General features: G+C 41.5%; 2 protein-coding genes across 3 annotated transcripts in view; one reads left to right on the top strand and one right to left on the bottom strand.

The window, feature by feature from the left end:
• Positions 1-18977, top strand: part of NELL1 (neural EGFL like 1) — a 1051740-nt gene that overhangs the window by 54394 nt on the left and 978369 nt on the right. The gene's annotated exons all lie outside the window — the stretch shown is intronic.
• LOC133241110 (bisphosphoglycerate mutase-like) lies at positions 10936-11874 on the bottom strand. The gene has a single exon (XM_061406205.1). The coding sequence runs from the start codon at positions 11759-11761 to the stop codon at positions 10982-10984; it is 780 nt and encodes a 259-aa protein (XP_061262189.1). The 5' UTR covers positions 11762-11874; the 3' UTR covers positions 10936-10981.

Genomic DNA, 18977 nt, shown 5'->3' with positions numbered 1-18977 from the left:
AAAAGAATGAAACAGTGCCATCTGCAGCAACATTGATGGACCTGGAGATTGTCATACGAAGTGAAGAGAAAGACAAGTGTACGATATCACTTACACGTGGAATCTAAAGTGCGACACGGATGACTTACCTATGAAACAGACTCACAGACAAAGAGAACAGATTTGTGGTTGCCGCGGGAGAGGTGGGAGAGAGAAGGAGAGTTTCCGGTTAACAGATGCAAACTATTACATGCAGAATGGATAAACAACAGGTTCTACTGTCTAACACAGGAAACTGTATTTACTATCCCACAATAGATCATAATGGAAAAGAATAAAAAAATACTGCCCAATATACTTCACCTGTATACTGGGACCAAGATTCAAAGAGAAATATTCATTCACCTAACACATATTTATTGAGCAAGTACTATTTGCCACATCCTAAGGTTACAGCACTCCACAGACAATAATCCCTGTCTTCATGGGATTTATGTGCAGTGAGGGAAGAAGAACCAGCACTTACTGACTCCTGAATATGCCCGATACTTTTCTAATGCATTCAATCACTGCAATCACCCTACAGAATCCACACTATTATTATCCTCCATTCTTCAGAAGTTAGGTAACTCGTCCAAGGTCACTCAATCTGGAAGTGGCATGGCTACTCCTCTCCTTTCTGTCATTTTCTAAAATTGCAGGTCCCGAAGCTTTCTTAGTTTTGTGATGCCATTTAGGCACAGCAGCTTCCGTGGCTGACCTTGGCCATGGAATTCCTTAGATTTAGAACTCCTTCCTTCCTTGTCCGCGATGGAGAATCCCTTCTCAGATTCCTGCTGCTGCTGGTGCCTCAGGTCTCAGCATCAACCTACTTTGCTTTCCCACAGCATTTGATTTCTGCAAGTTTAAGTCACTTTTCTGGGATAGGGATGTCAGAAACGATCTTTTCTAGCACCTCTTTGTCTGCAGAAGGAACTTGAATCTAGTTTTTTTTTTTTTTCCCTAGTGTTTTCTCTTTGATTTCCCTCTGGTGTTCCCTTCCCTCTTTCTGCATGTTTTTAACTTGTTTGAAATAGCTTCGACCTGCTTCTTCATTTCCTTCTTTACCACGTTAGGCCTAATACTTCTGACTGGTCCTGAGATTTTACTTTCTTTTCTTTTCCTTTCTTTTTTCCACTCTTCTCATTTCTGATTCCCTGATAGCTCAGTTGGTAAAGAATCCATCTGCAATGCAGGAGACCTTGGTTCAATCCCTGGGTTGGGAAGATCCCCTGGAGAAGGGAAAGGCCACCCACTCCAGTAGTCTGGGCTGGAGAATTCCATGGACTGTATAGACTGTCGCAAAGAATTGGACACGACTGAGCAACTTTCACTTTCTTTCACTTTCATTTTGACTTCAAGATCAAAAGCCATTTTTAAGCTCTTCTCATGCTTCCTGGGTTTCTGATGTTCTCTGTGTACACACACTCATCCCTGAGGCCTTCATGCCCCTGATGGTGCTTTTCCTTCAGCTTTGATGCAGGTCTGGTTCTCGGTGCCAACATTTTAGGTAGAGACCTTTCACTTTTCCCTATTGGAACCTGGGGTAGGCTTTTTTTCCTGTCACAACTCAAGAATGTGTCCCATTGTATTGCCTGGCACAAGGGCTCTGTTCCTCTCTTTTTGTTCACAGATCACCTTCTCTTTGTGATTGAATTGATGCCCCTGCACCCAGGTCTCTGAAGTCCACAAACGTAGTCAGGATTTGTTTAATATACCCTATTAGGATAAAAGTGGCAGAAGCAACATGGTTTCCTCCTTGTCAAGCCACCAAAGTTATCAGGGTCTTTCTTTCTCTTCGTCTCTGTTAATATCCCTAAGAACTTTCCAGAGATTGGGGTTTCTAAGAATGATTTCTGTGGGCAGTGTGTGCTTCAGAGAGTATACAGATAAGCCACCCCAAACCCATCAAGGTTAAGTCAGCCAAGGAACCCTCCAAGTCTTGTATAAAGGTCTCTCAACTCCTAGAATTCTCCTATTTTCTGCTCATGGAGATTGGATTGGGTATTTGGCCAGGGACTCTGGGAGTACATCATCTCTGCTCCATCAGTCACCCCTTCCTACAAGCTCCCAGGGGACATATATGCCAGAGTCATGCTTTTCCAAGTTTGCTGTGTGTATGAAACTTCTGGGGATCTTGCTAACATCTGAATTCTAATTCAGCAGATTGGGGTAAGACTTGAGACTCTGCATTTCTAAAAATTCCTCAGAGATGCTGCTGCTGCCGCTGCTCCATGATGCTTTGAGAAGCAAAAGCCTGGATGACAAAGAGTCAGCAAAGGAGTGCTTTCATTATTTGCTGGGGCTTTGACCTAAAACTCTGGTGCTTCCTCTAATGTGGTGGACTTTGCAGTACGAAGGACTTTATTTTCCAAGAGGTATACCATCTCTTGTACCTCCCTAATGCATCTTGACTTAGGTCACTTCTCAGCATTTTCATAGCCACATTCTTACTTTACCATCATTTCTTGCTTGGATTGTGATCGCTATCTAACTGGTAATCCATTTTCCACTTTAGTACCTCTGCAGTCCATCCTACATACAACAGCCAGATTACTATTACTCTTACACTTAAAACTCCCAAATAACTTACCAATACACTTAAAATCCAAAGCTAAAAACTTTTCTTGTAAAGCTCTACCTTATCAGGCTCCTTCCTATCTCATCCATATTGGTACATGAATATGGAAGATGACTTCCTTGCTCACTGCAGTCAGACTGATTTTCTCTCTGTCTAACCATGCTGCATCAGTCAGCTATTGCTGTGTAATAAACTTCTCCCAAACTCAGCATAAAATGATAAACATTTATTTTCACTTTTTAGGACTCCAAGTGGAGTGAATCAGCTGATTCAGTCTGAGTTTTGGCTAGGAGGGTCAGCCCCAAGCTGAAAATCCAGCTGGGCTTGGGTCTTCACAGTAGTTTGATCTCGGTTCTGCTCCACGTGTGATCATTATGGAGCCCTGGATGAAGGACCAGCAACAACTCAGGGCATTCTCTTCTTGGGGGCAAGGCAGAAGCCCAAGGAGGCAGGCCTACCACACAAGCCCATGCTAAGCTTTTGCTTATGTCATCTTTGCTTATACTGCGTTGACCAAAGCCAGGTCATATGGCCAATCGCAACATCAGGGGGTAGGGTAGTGTATTCTGTCCACAGTGGAAGGAGGAGGGGAATCCATTTGCTGAATGACAATCCAAACCATGACATACTGCAGGCTCGTTCCTGCCTCAGAGCCTTTTTACTTGCTGTTCTGTTGGAGTTGAATTCAATTCTCTTAGATCTTTGTGAACCTGCTTCTCCTTATTCAGTTTTTAACTTATGTGTTATTCCCTTAGAAAGGACTTTGAAGGCCCTTGGTCTTGGCTAAGGTAGCCTTTTCATTCCCTGTTTACCACATTACCCTGAATTTTTTGTGTGGACCATTTAAGTTTTATTACTGAGTTTATTACAATATTGCTTCTGTTTTATGTTTTGGTATTTTGGCCATGAGGCATGTGGAATTTTAGCTTCCTGATCAGAGATTGAACTCACACGCCCTGCCTTGGAAGGCGAAGTCTTCACCACTGGATCACCAGGGAAGTCCCTCCCACCTTTTTCATCATACTTGCTTGATGCCTGGCATTGCCTTACATACCTGTTTGTTTATTATTTATAATCCTCCAATGGTACATACAGTTTTAGAACATAGGACTTTGTGTCATTCACAGAAGGATTCTAGTGCCTAGAACAGAATTTGTTACATAATAGGTGCTCAACAAATATTTGGTTTGACCAGCCATCCAATTCTTATATGCCTCAAGTCCAACTATTGAAAATCCTAAGCCTCAAACACTATGGATCCTAGTGTGCATCACCATGTGTGGGAAGGTTAATCAAATGACCCATTATAATCTAAATTGGTAATTGGAGTTTAATTAACATTAATTTATAAGCAGTCATAATGGTAATTGAGAGCCACGATGAACTAAAGATAGTGCTAATGATGTTGATATCAGTGTATTCTTCCTGAAAACTGTGGGCCCTCCAACCATCTGCACATGTTCATACACAGTAGGAGTGTTGAATGTTACCAAATGTTTAAGTCCTAGTAGACTAGAAACACATTAATTTTAATTGACTGGTAACACATTACAGTAACCTGTAAGTAACAAGTAGCTGTCCATAAAAATAACTCTTTGAAATGGGCTATCTACTCATGAAATTAGTAAAATCACCTTTATTTATTGGTTAAGCTTGAGACCCATTAGGAGAATGCATGTGATTACTTCTGGACAGTAGGCCATATTTGAAGAATTCTTGATCTAGTGTGATGATGACATCATCTTCTGAATGAGGACATGGAGAGTCAAAATAGGGCAGTGACTTGTCCAAGAACCCATGGGTAGAAATGGCTGAATCAAGAACTATTATTCTGGTCATCTGACTTCAGTCTTAGGACTCCTTCTGCTCTTCCATTCTGGATCTCCATGCAGAGTGAAAATTCCTTCACAAGGAATAAGATTTTCTTCCCTGTCTAGAGCCTGTTCACTCTTAATTCCTTAACTGTCAATGGGCCCATGAGGCAGGGTCAAAGAAGATACTACTCTATTTAATAGGTAAGGAAACTGAGATGTGAAGGGCCAGTCAGTGGCAGAACTCCACTACAATCCCTGTCTCTTGAGTTAAGGAAGGCTTCTTGGTCATGTGAACTGTGACTACAGGTTGTCATTGTTGTTCAGTCATTCAGATGTTTTTCTGGAATTCTCTGGCTTTTTCTGTGATCCAGTGGATGTTGGCAATTTGACCTCTGGTTCCTCTGCCTTTTCTAAATTCAGTTTGTACATCTGGAAGTTCTCAGCTCATGTACCATTGAAGCCTAGCTTGGAGAATTTTAAGCATTGCCTTTGCTAGCATGTGAAATGAGTGTGGTAGTTTGAGCATTCTTTGGCATTGTCCTTCTTTGGGATTGGAATGAAAACTAACCTTTTCCTGTCCTGTGGCCACTGCTGAGTTTTCCAAACTTGCTGGTATATCGAGTGTAGTACTTTCACAGCATCATCTTTTAGGATTTGAAATAGATCAGCTGGAATTCCATCACCTCCTCTAGCTTTGATCATAGTAATGCTTCTTAAGGCCCACTTGACTTCTCACTCCAGGATGTCTGGCTCTAGGTGAGTGATCACGCCATCGTGGTTATCTGGGTCATTAAGACCTTTTTTATAGAGTTCTTCTGTGTATTCTTGCCACCTCTTCTTAATATCTTCTGCTTCTACCATTTCTGTTCTTTATTGTGCCCATTCTTGCTTTAAATGTTCCCTTGGTATCTCTAATTTTCTTGAAGAGATCTCTAGTCTTTCCTATTCTATTATTTTCCTCTATTTCTTTGCATTGTTCACTTAGGAAGTCTTTCTTATTTTTCCTTGCTGTTCTTTGGAATTCTGCATTCAGATGGGTATATCTTTCCTTTTCTCCTTTGCTTTTCACTTCTCTTCTTTTCTTAGCTATTTGTAAGGCCTCCTCAGATGTCCATTTTGCTCTTTTGTGTTTCTTTTTTCTGGGGATGGTTTTGATCACAGCCTCCTGTATAGTGTTACGAACCTCCATCCATATTTCCTCAGGTACTCTATCAGATTTAACCCCTTGAATTTGTTTGCCACTTCCAGTGTATAATTATATGGGATTTGATTTAGGTCATACCTGAATGGCTACAGGTAGAGGGTACAGTTTTACAGTGTTAGTTGTCGGAGGATGAAGCACAGGGTCTATAGGACCTTCGACCTTGCCTCTTACAGTGATCCATAGACCAAAGTTCTTTGGGAGTCATCAGAAAAATGTCTCCTAGCTTCAAAATCTTTAAGGTGGCATGGACTAGTGATAGACTAGTTTGGAGTCAGGTAGACTTGGGTTTGGGGCTTTCCAGGTGATGTGGAAAAGAACCTACGTGCCAATGCAGGAGACATAAGAGATGCACATTCAATCTTTGGGTCAGGAAGATCCCTTGGAGGAGGACATGTCAACCCACTCCAGTATTCTTGCCTGAAGAATCCCATAGACAGGGGAGCCTGGTGGGCTACAGTCCATAGGGTTGCAAAGAGTTGGACATGACTGAGGTGACTTAGCAGGCATGCATGCACGCATGCAGACTTGGGTTCAGACATACTAGGTCAGGGGTTTTTGGCAAGTAACTTAACCACTCTGATCTTAATCTCCTCATCTGCAAACTGAGGGAACATTAATAACCTCCTTCACTTCAGGTCTGTAGTAAGAAATCAAAGCATTGTGGTCCAGAGCAGGCACTCAGTAAATAGTGATGGTTATTATTCAGAGTTGTATCCAAAATTGCCCCTTTTCTGTTTCCGTCATGTTTGCTGAGCAGGACTTTCAGATAAGGCAAAATTTTATTTACATGATGCATCCTAGATCATTTTTAGGTATGTTTTCTTGATCCCCTCACCATTTTTACCAACAATTTACTTCCCTGTGGTGTTTTGGTAAATGGAATTCTAGTGTCAGACATATAGCTTCCAGAGTGCTTTCTTCCTGGTAATGTACAATATACCCCCAAAACTGGAAAGACCTTGAAATGATTTTGACCTGTCCCCATGCCTGAAGTTCAACACCAGTCTCACACCATCCTAGGCTGATAAAAAACCTTCCTTTTTTTTGGCCTTCTGGCAAAGTCAGACGCTTGTGTTAGCTGATTATTTGTCTGCTCCCTTTTGTCTTAGAGATGTATCTTGTTCACAGTTACATGCCTGACTTCCTTCTTATAAAACCCCTGGCACATATAGCAATAATTCTGTGGAACAATTTGAATATTGTCTTGGAGTGTTGGATAGTACTGACCCGGAATGCAGCTGAGTGTATTTAGATAAGTGAGAAAAAGTTAAGTGATCTGTGTGGGAAGTGTACCTGCTTTGAAATTCTGTGTATAAAAAGCTATACTCATGTGGTTATGCATATTTGGGAATATTTTATATGATGTGTTTAATTAGTAGATATAGAATGTCTTTTGAAATAAGTATATATATATTGATTGATTCAGCAAAAAAGAACCCATCTTGGACAGCAAGATTCTAGGAAGTCCAGGCATGAGGCAAAGGGAGAGATGTTTTGTTTGGTATCTTTTCATTTAGAAGAGAAGAGGGATCTGAAATGGAACTTGGAAGGCATCTATGCAGAAGACAGTGCCTGAGATCCTATGATCATACATACATAAGAGTTATTGGGGTGTTAGAGGAGAATCTCCGTTTGTGAACTTCAGATCTTCTGGATCCTGGCAGCTCTGTGTTGTGTTTCTCTGGCTTGGGTAGTGGGGACCTGCATGTCAGTAACCCATAAACCCTCACCTTGCTTGTCTGTTGGCATCACTGAATGAAGGAAAGGGAGGTCTGAGAGGTGGAATTTATACTCTTGGTGTATTTCCTGACTGGTTAGATGGTTAAGCACCAATTGCTGTCCGTACCCTGGCCATAGCCAAAGAGGGTTGAACTTGTACCAAGAATAAAGGCTGCAACGTATCAGTCTACATGCAAAATTTCATTCCATAGTCAAGTTTTTCTTCTCTGCCTGTCCACAGTGGAACACCAGTGTCCTTCTCTGCCTCCCCAGGCACTTGGGATGGGTGATGTGGCCTCGTCTTCATGCCCAACAGTGTCTTCCCACCCTCTCTGCTCTCTGTACTCCAGTCACATTTCTGTGTCAGTATCTTGAATGCCTTGTGTTTGCTCATGCTCTTCTGTAAATTTTGGGTATTTTGCCTGCAAGTAAGTGATCACTCACATTCATCTGACTTAAATAAAAAGGAAGATTTACTTATTATTTAATGTAATAAGAAGTCCTAAAGAAGAGAAGCTCCAGGTTCAGTAGCTCTGTGATATCAGCAAAAACCAAAGCTTTCCCCCGTCTCTTTGCCTTCTCTCTTTCTCAGCATATTGGTTTTGCTTTCTTCATACCTGCAAGATGGTGGCCATGTTTCCAGGCATCACATGTAAACACCACAATATGCAGCAGCAGAAGAGAACATGTCTCCTATGTCATGCCCTAGTATGAGCTCTGACATTGGCTATGTGACCTTGAAAAAATTGCTCAGTTTCCCTAGATTTCTCTCCTTTCTGTGCTCATGGAAAGACATGGACCAGATAATCCTTGAGTATGTTCTATCATCCATCCATTTATCCGTCTTCTCTTTGACATGTATTTACTGAAGGTCTGTTATGTTCCAGGAAATGTTGCACAATCTCATGGGAGAGACAGACATAAAATAATTACAAATAATCTAAGAGTGTATGCTATTAGTCTGTTCCAGGCATGTCTGGCCTTTGGGTGACAAGAGTTGGGTGACAATTCTTGGTTTAGTTAGCTTTGGGAGCAGGAATGTGAGAAAGTGGGTTTCATATCAGGGACTTAGGTGGACAAGAAATTACTAGCATCTTTTGGATGAAACAAAAAAATGTGGTTTTCCTCTGTTATTTTTTCTTTCTTGTGTAAATTAAGATGTAATTAACATACAATAAAATGAACACCTTTTAATTGAGTTTGATGAGTTTTTAGAATTGTATACATCCATAAAATTGTCACCCCCAAGCAAGATAGAGAACACTTGTCATTGCCCACTGCCTTCCACCACTCCCTGCCTCTGTGAGCCCATCAGCTGCTTAGTTTTGCCTATCTTTGAACTTCAGGGACACGGAATCACCCTGTATGCATTTTCTCTATCTGGCTTCATTTTGCTCAACATAATATTTTCAAGAGTCAACTCTGTTGTTGCATGTATCAGCGGTTCATTTTTATTGCCAATGAGTCTTCTATTGTGTGAATGTGTTTTAATTTCTTTTTGGGTAAATATCTAGGAGCGAGCTTTCTAGGTCAGAGAGTCAGTGTGACTTTGTAGGAAACCACCGAAGAGTCCTCCAGAGTGGTTGTTCATTTTACTACGCCGTCAGTGGAATGAGAGTTAAAGGGCTCTGCATGCTTACCAGTATTTGGCATTATTAGTCCCTTTCATTTTAGTTATTTTAATGTTTATTTAGCAGTATCTCATTATGGTTTTAATTTGCATTTCTCTGATAACCAACAATGTTGAGCATCTTTTTGTGTTTGTGTTGTCCCATTCCTATATCTTTGTGAAGAGTCTGTTACAGTTTTTTACCTTTTACTAGTTTTTTTTTTTTTTTTTAAGTTATTGACTTGTAAGGGCTCCTTTCATATTTTGGCTACAAGCTTTTTGTCAGATATATGCATTGCAAATATCTTTCTCCTGGTCTCTGTCTTCATTCTACTGGTGTTTTCATGAACAGAAATTTTAAATTTTGATGAAGTCCAACACATAATATTTTTTCTTTTATGGTCAGCTTTTTGTATCTTGCTTAAAATATCTTTGCCTGCCCTATAAAGTTTCAAATAAATTTTATCTTCCAGAAATTTTATGGTTCTTATTTTTATGTGTAGCTCTATGATGCATGTTGAGTTAGTTTCTGGCTGCGCTGGGTCTTCATGGCTGCATGTAGGCTTTCATGGTTGTGGCGAGTGGGGGCTACTCTTCACTGTGGTGAGAAAGTTTCCCATTGTGGTGGCTTCTCTTGTTGGGCTCTGGGCATGGGCTTCAGTATTTGCAGCATGTGGGCTCAGTGGTCGCGACTTGCGGGCTCTACACTGTGGGCTCAGTGGTTGTGGTGAACAGGCTGAGTGGCTCTATGGCAGGTGGAATCTTCCCCAGTCAGGGACTGAACCCATGTCCCCTGCACTGGCTGCTGGATTCTTATCCCCTGTGCCACCAGGGAAGTCCCTGAGTTAATTTTTGTGTGTGAAAGTGACTTAGTCACTCAGTCATATAGGACTCTTTGTGACCTCATGGATTGTAGCTTGCCAGGTTCCTCTGCCCATGGGGTTTTCTAGGTGGGAATACTGGAGTGGTTAGCCGTTCCCTTCTGCAGGGGATCTTCCCAACCCAGGGCTTGAACCCAGGTCTTCTGTATCGCTGGCAGATTCTTTACCATCTAATTACGAGATAAAAGTTGAGACTCATTTTTTAAAATAAAGATATCCAGATATTCTGGCACCATTTGTTAAAAAGACTTTTCCTATTTCATTAACTTGGTGAATCTATTAAAAAATCAGATGACTGTGCTGTCTATTCTGTTTCACTGATCTGTGGCTTTATTCTTACACTATTATCACACTCTCGATCATTGCAGCTTTATGGTAAATCTTGAAATCAGATAGTGTAGTAATTGCAGCTTTGGTCTTTTTTCATTATTTCTTGGTAATTCTAGATCTTTTCAATTTCAATTTCAATTTTAGCATCAGTTTTTCTTTTTCTTTTTTTAAATTGAAGAATAATTGCTTTACAGTATTACATTGGTTTCTACTAAACATCAACAAAATTTTTCAATTTCTTAAAAAAATTCTACTGGAGTTTTGATATGAATTGTATTAAATCTATGTATCAATTTGGGATAATGTGCATCTTAAAAATATTGAGCTTTCTATGGGTTAACGCATGAACATTATATATCTTTCCATCAATTCAGGTGGGTTTTTTTTTTTTTATTATCTAATATCCTTTATTATCATCCCAGAAATTTTCTATAAATACAAACGTCTCATTGAAGTGAAGGTCTGTCAATAGTGACTCAATACTGATTTACTGAATGAGGACGACCTTGAACTTAAGCTTCACTTGTTGCTTTTCCATCTCAGAAACTTAGGACATTGATTAAGCCCCACTGGTGATTAACTTAGTGACTAATTAAAAGGAGATTGGCAGGGGTTAGCACATAAGGCTATGGGCATCCTAAAGCCTTTAACTGGGCCAACGTTAAGACCTAATTACCTCTACAAACTCTACCCCACAGCCTAGATCTGGAAAAATCAGGTGGGAAGACAGAAAAAAAAAAAGGGGGGGTGTGGGAGATGAGCACTCATAACACACCGCATGCCATTCCTTCTGCAGCTATTCCTAGCCAGCACGTGGGAAAAACTTTATTTGTCAGCTCGTTTCACTTTTCCTTGATCGTCAACTTTCTTAATGGCTGCTTGGATAGCCTCTTGGTCGCCCAGGAACTGGTGAGGCCCAACAGTATGCAGGTTCTCGTCCAGTTCCAGGAGAATGGGGACCCCAGTAGGAAGAGTAATGTTGATAATTTCTTCATCCGAGATACCTTCCAGATATTTCAGGAGTGCCCGGCAGCTATTTCCATGAGCAGATATCAGAACGGTTTTACCACGCAATACTTCAGGAGCAATCCTCTCATTCCAATAGGGAAGGAGTCTCTCCAGAACATCCTTTAAGCTCTCGGATCGTGGCAGCTGATCCAAAGGCACATCACACGCTTTATATTTCCGGTCGTTGTAGATTTCATGGTAGTAAGGATGGGACTCCTCGATGGGAGGAGGGGTCACGTTGTAGCTCCTTCTCCACAGCCTCACCTGCTCCTCGCCATGATTCAATGCCATCTGCTCCCTGTTGAGACTGATCAAGGCTCCGTAGTGACGCTCGTTGAGACGCCAGGAGCTCTCCACAGGAACCCACTCCTGCCCCAGCTCTTCCAGGATCAGCCAGGCTGTGTGGATAGACCGGTTCAGGATGGATGTGAACACGAGACCAAACTCAAAGTTTAGTGCTTTGAGTTGCTTCCCACAGTTCCGTGCTTCCTGCAGTCCATCACTGTTGAGTTTCTGATCCACCCAGCTACAAAAGCGGTTCTCTTTATTCCAGGCACCCTCTCCATGTCTTAACATAATCAGTTTGTACTTGGACATATTGATGGCTGAGCTTCTCTAGGGCCAGTGTTCAGTGACAACAATATATCTGCAAAAAGGCCACCAGTAGCAGCCGCTCCTCGGAAAACCGAACAGCCAGCGTCTCCCAGGGCTCATCCAATTCAGGTTTTAAAAAATATCTCTCAGCATTATTTTGTAGCTCTTAGTGTGGAGGTGTTGGACACCTTTCATTGGATATACTCTTTGATGTTAGATTTTAAAAACCTATTTAAAATGTAGTACCATTTAACTTTCACTTTTAATTGTTTCTGTTTGTTAGAATTGCAGTTAACTTTTATATATTGACCATTCTTCTTGAGATCTTGCTAGATCCACTTACTTGTTCTGTTTTTTTTTTTTTTCTTTCATGTCTTCTGTAAGGTTTTCTTCATTTACAATGATGTTATCTGTTAATGTGGAGAAGGCAATGGCACCCCACTCCAGTACTCTGCCTGGAAAATCCCATAGATGGAGGAGCCTGGTGGGCTGCAGTTCATGGGATTGCTAAGAGTTGGACACGACTGAGTGACTTCCCTTTCACTTTTCACTTTCATGCATTGGAGAAGGAAATGGCAACCCACTCCAGTGCTCTTGCCTGGAGAATCCCAGGAATGGGGGAGCCTGGTGGGCTGCCGTCTATGGGGTCACACAGAATTGGACACGACTGAAGTGACTTAGCAGCAGCAGCAGCAGCATCTGTTAATGATGGCAGTTTGCTTCATTCTGTCTAATCTTTTGTCATTGATTTCTTTTCTTGCCATATTGCACAGTTTAGCACTTCTAGTACAATGCTGAATAGAAGTGATGGAGAACATTTTTGTCCCCATCTTTGAGAGAAAGCATTCAGTGCTTTACCATCAAATATGATGTTACCTGTAGGATTTTTTGGAGGTACATGCCCTGTATCAAAATGAGGAGATTGCAATCTATTTCTAGGTTGTGGAGAGGCTTTTTTTTGAGGTATATAGTTGACATATAACATTATCTTGGTTTTGTTTGTACAGCATAATTGTCAGTAATGTCGGGAGCTGTGTTAGGCATTCCTGACACATAATGATTTGATATTTGTATGTAATGAGAAATGATCACAACAAATATAGTTAACATCTGCCACCAAACACAGTTACCTTTTCTACCCTTGTGGTTAGAACTTTTAAATCTACTTTTTAAGAGTTCTTCCCCTCTATTATAATGAAAGGTTGTTGTATTTTGGTCAGGTGCTTTTCTTGCATTTATTGAGATGATCTGATGCTAACTCTATCTTTAGTCAGCTTTGAGAGTACCCGTTCCTATAGCAGGAACTGTGAGGTGGCAAAAATTTATAAACATCTCTTATACAAATGGCAGAGAAAAACCAACTCTTCTTTGTGAATTTTCTGTATTAAAGTTATAACTGGGGACACCACAAAATTATTCTTTGCGCCAATTATTGTCCTTTAAACAGGAAATTTCAGACATATATCTCATGTACTAGAAATTACCATGTTTCTAAAATCTTACCATTGACTGTGTCTTGGAGAAATAGAAGAAAAAGATAAGAATGGGAATCATGCTTGGTATGGGAGGTATAAGATTAACAGATGAGTACAAAAACACTTTTCTTTTTATTTGGCTCAATCTTGCCTTCTAGAAAAATGATCTTAATATGGAACAGTGTGGAACAAACAGAAAGTGAAAGTCCAATTTAGTTATGAAATGGAAAGAGTTTCAGAGTGCTTTAAGCAAGTTCTAGCCCCGAAGCTCAGATAATCTCATCTGGAGAAAGAGAATAAACTTAGTTTTGATCATTCAACCTCTGTCTTATAATCTTAGGGAAATCATGGAGAATGAGGGAGGTGATGAAAGGGTAGATATATACACTTTATAATTATTTTTTTTAAAGGGGAAATTCTGAGTTTCAGAAAGCATAACTTAGTGATCTTAAAGGCTCTTCCAGAAAAATTTCTAGATTTCTTTCTTAATTAAACACATGGGAACATTAGAAGAGAAATTGTTGACTCCCCTGGAGCTGGTTCAAGAATCCACTGAGGGACTTCCCTGGTGGTCCAGCGGTTAGGAATCTGCCTTTGCAGTACCGGAGAGCCCACAGCAACTACTGAGCCCACGCATCGCAAACTAGAGTCCACGTGTGGTGATGAAGATCCTGCATGCTGTCACTAAGATCCAAAGCAGCCAAATAAATGAGTAAATGTTAAAGACAAGGAATCTATTCAGATGTCACCTTTCTCTGATGGCTTTGTGGACCCTGAAAGGTAGAATCTGTTCAGTTTGGTCTGCGTGCTCCTACATTAATTATCCTTGGCTCTGGCCCTGAACACATATGTTCTCACATGTCTGTCTCCTTCACTAAACTACCTCTTTAAAGGCCAGAACCAAGTTTATTCTCAGTTGTATCCCTGAGTTTAGCACAGTGCCTTGAACTGTGAAGGCACATACTAAATGTGTGATAAATGAAATGATAGGACTTGCCAAACTCATATTTTTGAAAGAATCTTATGTACCAGTCAAGCTCTTTTACTTGCAGTAATCAACAGACAACTCAAGTGGCTTAAGTAAAAAGGAGAAATTTAATTGACTCATGTAACCAATGTTAGGGATAGAAGTGACTTGAATCCTTGTGGATTAAGGTACTCTAATGATGTCATCATGACAATCTCACTTTCTCTTCAGTTTTTAGCTCTACTGTTTGGAGCTGGTTATATGCAGGCAGGCTGTTCTTTTGGGGAGCTAGGTTGCCCCTAGGAGAAGGAAATGGCAACCCACTCCAGTACTTCTTGCCTTGAAAATCCCATGGACCAAGGAGCTTGGTGCAGGCTACTATCCATGGGGTCACAAAGAGTTGGGCACGACTGAGCGACTTCACTTCACTTCAGGTTGCCCCTAGGATCCCAGGTTTTTATCATATTCTCTCCAGAATGTCAGTGGAAAGATGCCTTTTTTTGTCATTAAGTAAAAAAAAACAAAACTTTAGAACCATCCTTTTGATTGTCATCAGTCTTACACCCATCCCTGATCCAAATACTATACTCAGAAAGGTGGATGATGCTGATTGGCCAGCCTGGCCAGCCACATATCCACCCATAGAGTTGAGGGGTGGAGTCAAGACCTGGACCCAATAGACTGAAAGTGATTGAGTGGTGGTTCTTCAAAGGAAAACCGTAGTGTAGTTACAGGAAGAAGGGAAAATGCATAATGAACAGGGAAAAACCCTCAAGTACTTCTGGATTTTCAACCAGTTCATCCATTGTTATCTCATACACATGTATACTTTGATTTCAGTGGGGACTTAAGCACAGTCTCTCAAGCTACTCTTTGGGCATGATGGTTGAATGTGAGCTTGTTGATAATCTGTCATTGCTGTTCAGTTGTTCAATCGTGTCCAACTTTTTATGACCCCATGAAATGCAGCACACCAGGCTTCCCTGTCCTTCAGGGTCTCCCGGAATTTGCTTAAACTCATGTCCATTGAGTCAATGATGCCATCCAACCATCTCATCCTCTGGCGCCCCCACCCCCCCTTCTCCTTTGCCCTCAGTCTTTCCCAGCATTGGGGTCTTTTCCAATGAGTCAGCTCTTCACATCAGGTGGCCAATGTATTGGAGCTTCAGCATCAGTCCTTCCAATGAATATTCAGGACTGATTCCCTTTAGGATTGACTGGTTTGATCTCCTTGAAGTCCTAGGGACTCTCAAGAGTCTTCTCCAGCACCACAGTTCAAAAGCATCAATTCTTCAGCACTCAGCCTTCTTAATGGTCCATTTCTCATGTCCATACATGACTACTGGAAAACCATATCTTTGACTATATGGACCTTTATCAGCAAAGCGTTGTCTCTTCTTTTTAACACACTGTCTAGGTTTGTCATAGTTTTCCTTCCAAGGAGCAAGCATCTTTTAATTTCATGGCTGCAGTCACCATCAGAAGTGATTCTGGAGCCAAGAAAATAAAATAGGTGGATTTATAGTTAGTTGAACAAACATATCCTAAATCTGTTGATTCATGGATTGATATTGACCTGAATGGTGGTCCTCAGGGCCATGCTGTCTGATTTTGTACATAATCCTCTCTGGGCTGGCATATTTCATCAGCAACCTGGATGAAGACAACATAGGTATACTTATCAGACCTTTGGGTCAACAGCTCCTGGAATTTTGGGTTTCACAATCTGGTAAAGTTACAGAAAACATTTAGGAAATGATGCAGAGTCTTCAATTTTTTATTTTTGCCAAGTAAGGCTGCAAATATGTTAAGTATCATCTATTCATTTCACCAATATTTATGGAGAAAAGATATTTTAATATCAAAAAAGGGAGGATGTGATCATATCAAAAAAGAAAGGCCTCCCCCCAAAGGATAATTGACTGCCTTTAGGTGACATTAAAAGAGAATAACAGAATGGATATAACACAAATGACTGCAACATAAAAATTCAGTTTTCAAAATTATAGTGAGTCTAATTTCTATAATTTTCTCCCTATAGATTTGCCATTTTAGAGATTTATATTTGACAGTACATTGCAGTATAGAGCTTTAATGTCAGCCTATGGACTTGATTGTTTTTAGACTTTGTGAAAAGTTCAGAATCACACAGCTCTGCTGGCAAAAATAAAAGAATGTCACTCAATGCTATTTCACTCAATTCAGTTATTTTACATTATATCAAGTGAGGATAGGACAGAACCCCTTCCCCACAGTCCATGTCTCTGGTATTTCTTCTCTTACTTCCCCTCACAGGACAGAGAAGAACCTCTGTGGTTTCTGGCAGTGAGGTGTGCAGGCAGTCATGAGGGGTGCCATGACCTGAAGGGCTGCCCTCATCTGTTGCTCTCAGACAAAGACCCTGGGTACCTTTGCCAGGGTCTGAGTGAGGCAAGCAGGAAAGAAGCTGAGAGTGAAGCTGCAAACCAGCCGAAACCAAACCCTCCTTCGCCCACCCCCAACCAACCCAAAGTCTGCCCAGGTCCCCTATGCCACAGCTGTTGCTGGAGGTGTTGAAGAGCTGGGAGGAATAACTCCTTCCCTGAATGTCAAATCAAGGTCCTCATATACCCATAAGCAAGAGCCAGGAACTGAAACGGACAGGATGAAATTTCATAGGAATTGAGTATAAATTAGTTCCCAATGGCTCAGCTGCCCAAGACTACCTTGAGAGCAGTTTATGAGAAAAAGACCTGGTTATTTTAATGGTTCAATATGAACCAGAAGAACCTATGCCGTCATCCTTAGGCCATCTTAATAGGGATGTAATGTCCAGATCACTCCAAGGACTTCATCTGAACCTAATTAGTTCCCAAAGGCCCCACCTCCAAACACCATCACATTGGGGGTTAGGACTTCAGCATGGAATTTGTGTATGTGGGGGGGGGCACACAATTTAGTCCATAACACATACCTATCTCTTTCCTTCCCAAACGATCTCTCATTCTGATTTCCCCTCATACCATTGCTAATCCCACTTTTCTCTAGTCCACACTCCAAGCTGTGGCCAGCATTGTCCTCCAATAGGACCTGTCACACATTGCTGTGTTCTGAATGTGTCCTGAAGAATCCAAACTCCTTCGCATAACATTGGAGACCTGTCACCTCATCTTTATGTTCTTGTTTCCCACCACATCACATTCCTGATTCTAAGACCTGTCCATCACACGTCTGATCCTTGAGTATGTGTTGTACTTTGATGATGTCACGCTGTGCTCTCTCATCATCCAGAGATGTCTCCATTTCTGCCTCTTTAAATTCCTTCACATGTATCACATTTTTTTTCTTGACCCATCCTGGATGACTTCAGAATTGAATGAGTTCTTTCTCCTGGTGGTATTTTAGTTGCTCAGTCATGTCCAACTCTTGCGACCCCATGGACTGCAGCTTGCTAGGCGCCTCTGTCCATGGATTTTCCAGGCAAGAATACTTGAGTAGGTAGCTAGTCCCTTCTCCAAGGGATCTTCCTGACCCAGGGATCGAACCAGGTCTCCTGCACTGCAGGCAGACTCTTTATCAACAGAGCTACCAGGGAATACATGGAGGGTATGGCATATTTCTCCTGGAGGGTATGGAATATTAAAATCATCTTCAGTCTACATTTTATTTTGCCTTATTTTGCAGCTTGATCATCTCTCTGTTTCCTCAGTTAGGGTGTAAGCTTCCTGAGGGCAAGGACTCTGGTTGTTCAAGTTCTGTTTTCCTCCAGGGGTTTGCATACCAGGATCTTCAATGCTCCAACCACTTGACAAGTTCAAGAGGTTTTAGATTTATTCTGTGGAGGAGGAAAGAGCACACGTAGGACCAACTAGTAGAAAGTTTTAAATTTTGATTTAATCTACAGACAGACATTCTGCAGTAGGGCTGATGAATAAAGGAATGGGTTTGTTAGGAGGTGGTGAGTATCTGTCCCTGCGAGTATCCACATAAAAGCCAGGAAGACCATCTGTCAGAGATATTAGAGAGAGATATTGGGTTAGAGGTCCTCTCAGGCAGAGTTTCTCAATCTTGGCACTGTTGATATTTGGGGCCAGACCATTCTTTGCTGTTGGGGCTGTGCTGTGTCTCGTAGGGTATTTAGCAGCATCCTTGTCCTCTACTCAGTAGGCGCCAGTGGTATCCTTATGCCCAGTTGTGATGACCAAAAATGTCTCCAGTTCAGTTCAGTTCAGTTGCTCAGTCGTGCCCGACTCTTTGCGACCCCATGAATCGCAGCACGCCAGGCCTCCCTGTCCATCACCAACTCCCGGAGTTCACCCACACTCACGTCCATTGAGTCAGTGATGCCATCCAGCCATCTCATCCTCTGTCATCCCCTGCTCCTCCTGCCCCCAATCCCTCCCAGCATCAGAGTCTTTTCCAATGAGTTAACTCTTCACATGAGGTGGCCAAACTACTGGAGTTTCAGCTTTAGCATCATTCCTTCCAAAGAAATCCCAAGGCTGATCTCCTTTAGAATGGACTGGTTGGATCTCCTTGCAGTCCAAGGGACTCTCAAGAGTCTTCTCCAACACCACAGTTCAAAAGCATCAATTCTTCAGCGCTCAGTCTTCTTCACAGTCCAACTCTCACATCCATACATGACCACAGGAAAAACCATAGCCTTGACTAGACGAACCTTTGTTGGCAAAGTAATGTCTCTGCTTTTGAATATGCTATCTAGGTTGGTCATAACTTTCCTTCCAAGGAGTAAGTGTCTTTTAATTTCATGGCTGCAGTCACCATCTGCAGTGATTTT

Source organism: Bos javanicus, chromosome 29 (assembly GCF_032452875.1).
Source record: "Bos javanicus breed banteng chromosome 29, ARS-OSU_banteng_1.0, whole genome shotgun sequence".
NCBI classification, from domain to species: domain Eukaryota; kingdom Metazoa; phylum Chordata; class Mammalia; order Artiodactyla; family Bovidae; genus Bos; species Bos javanicus.
This window is presented reverse-complemented; position numbering and strand designations above follow the sequence as displayed.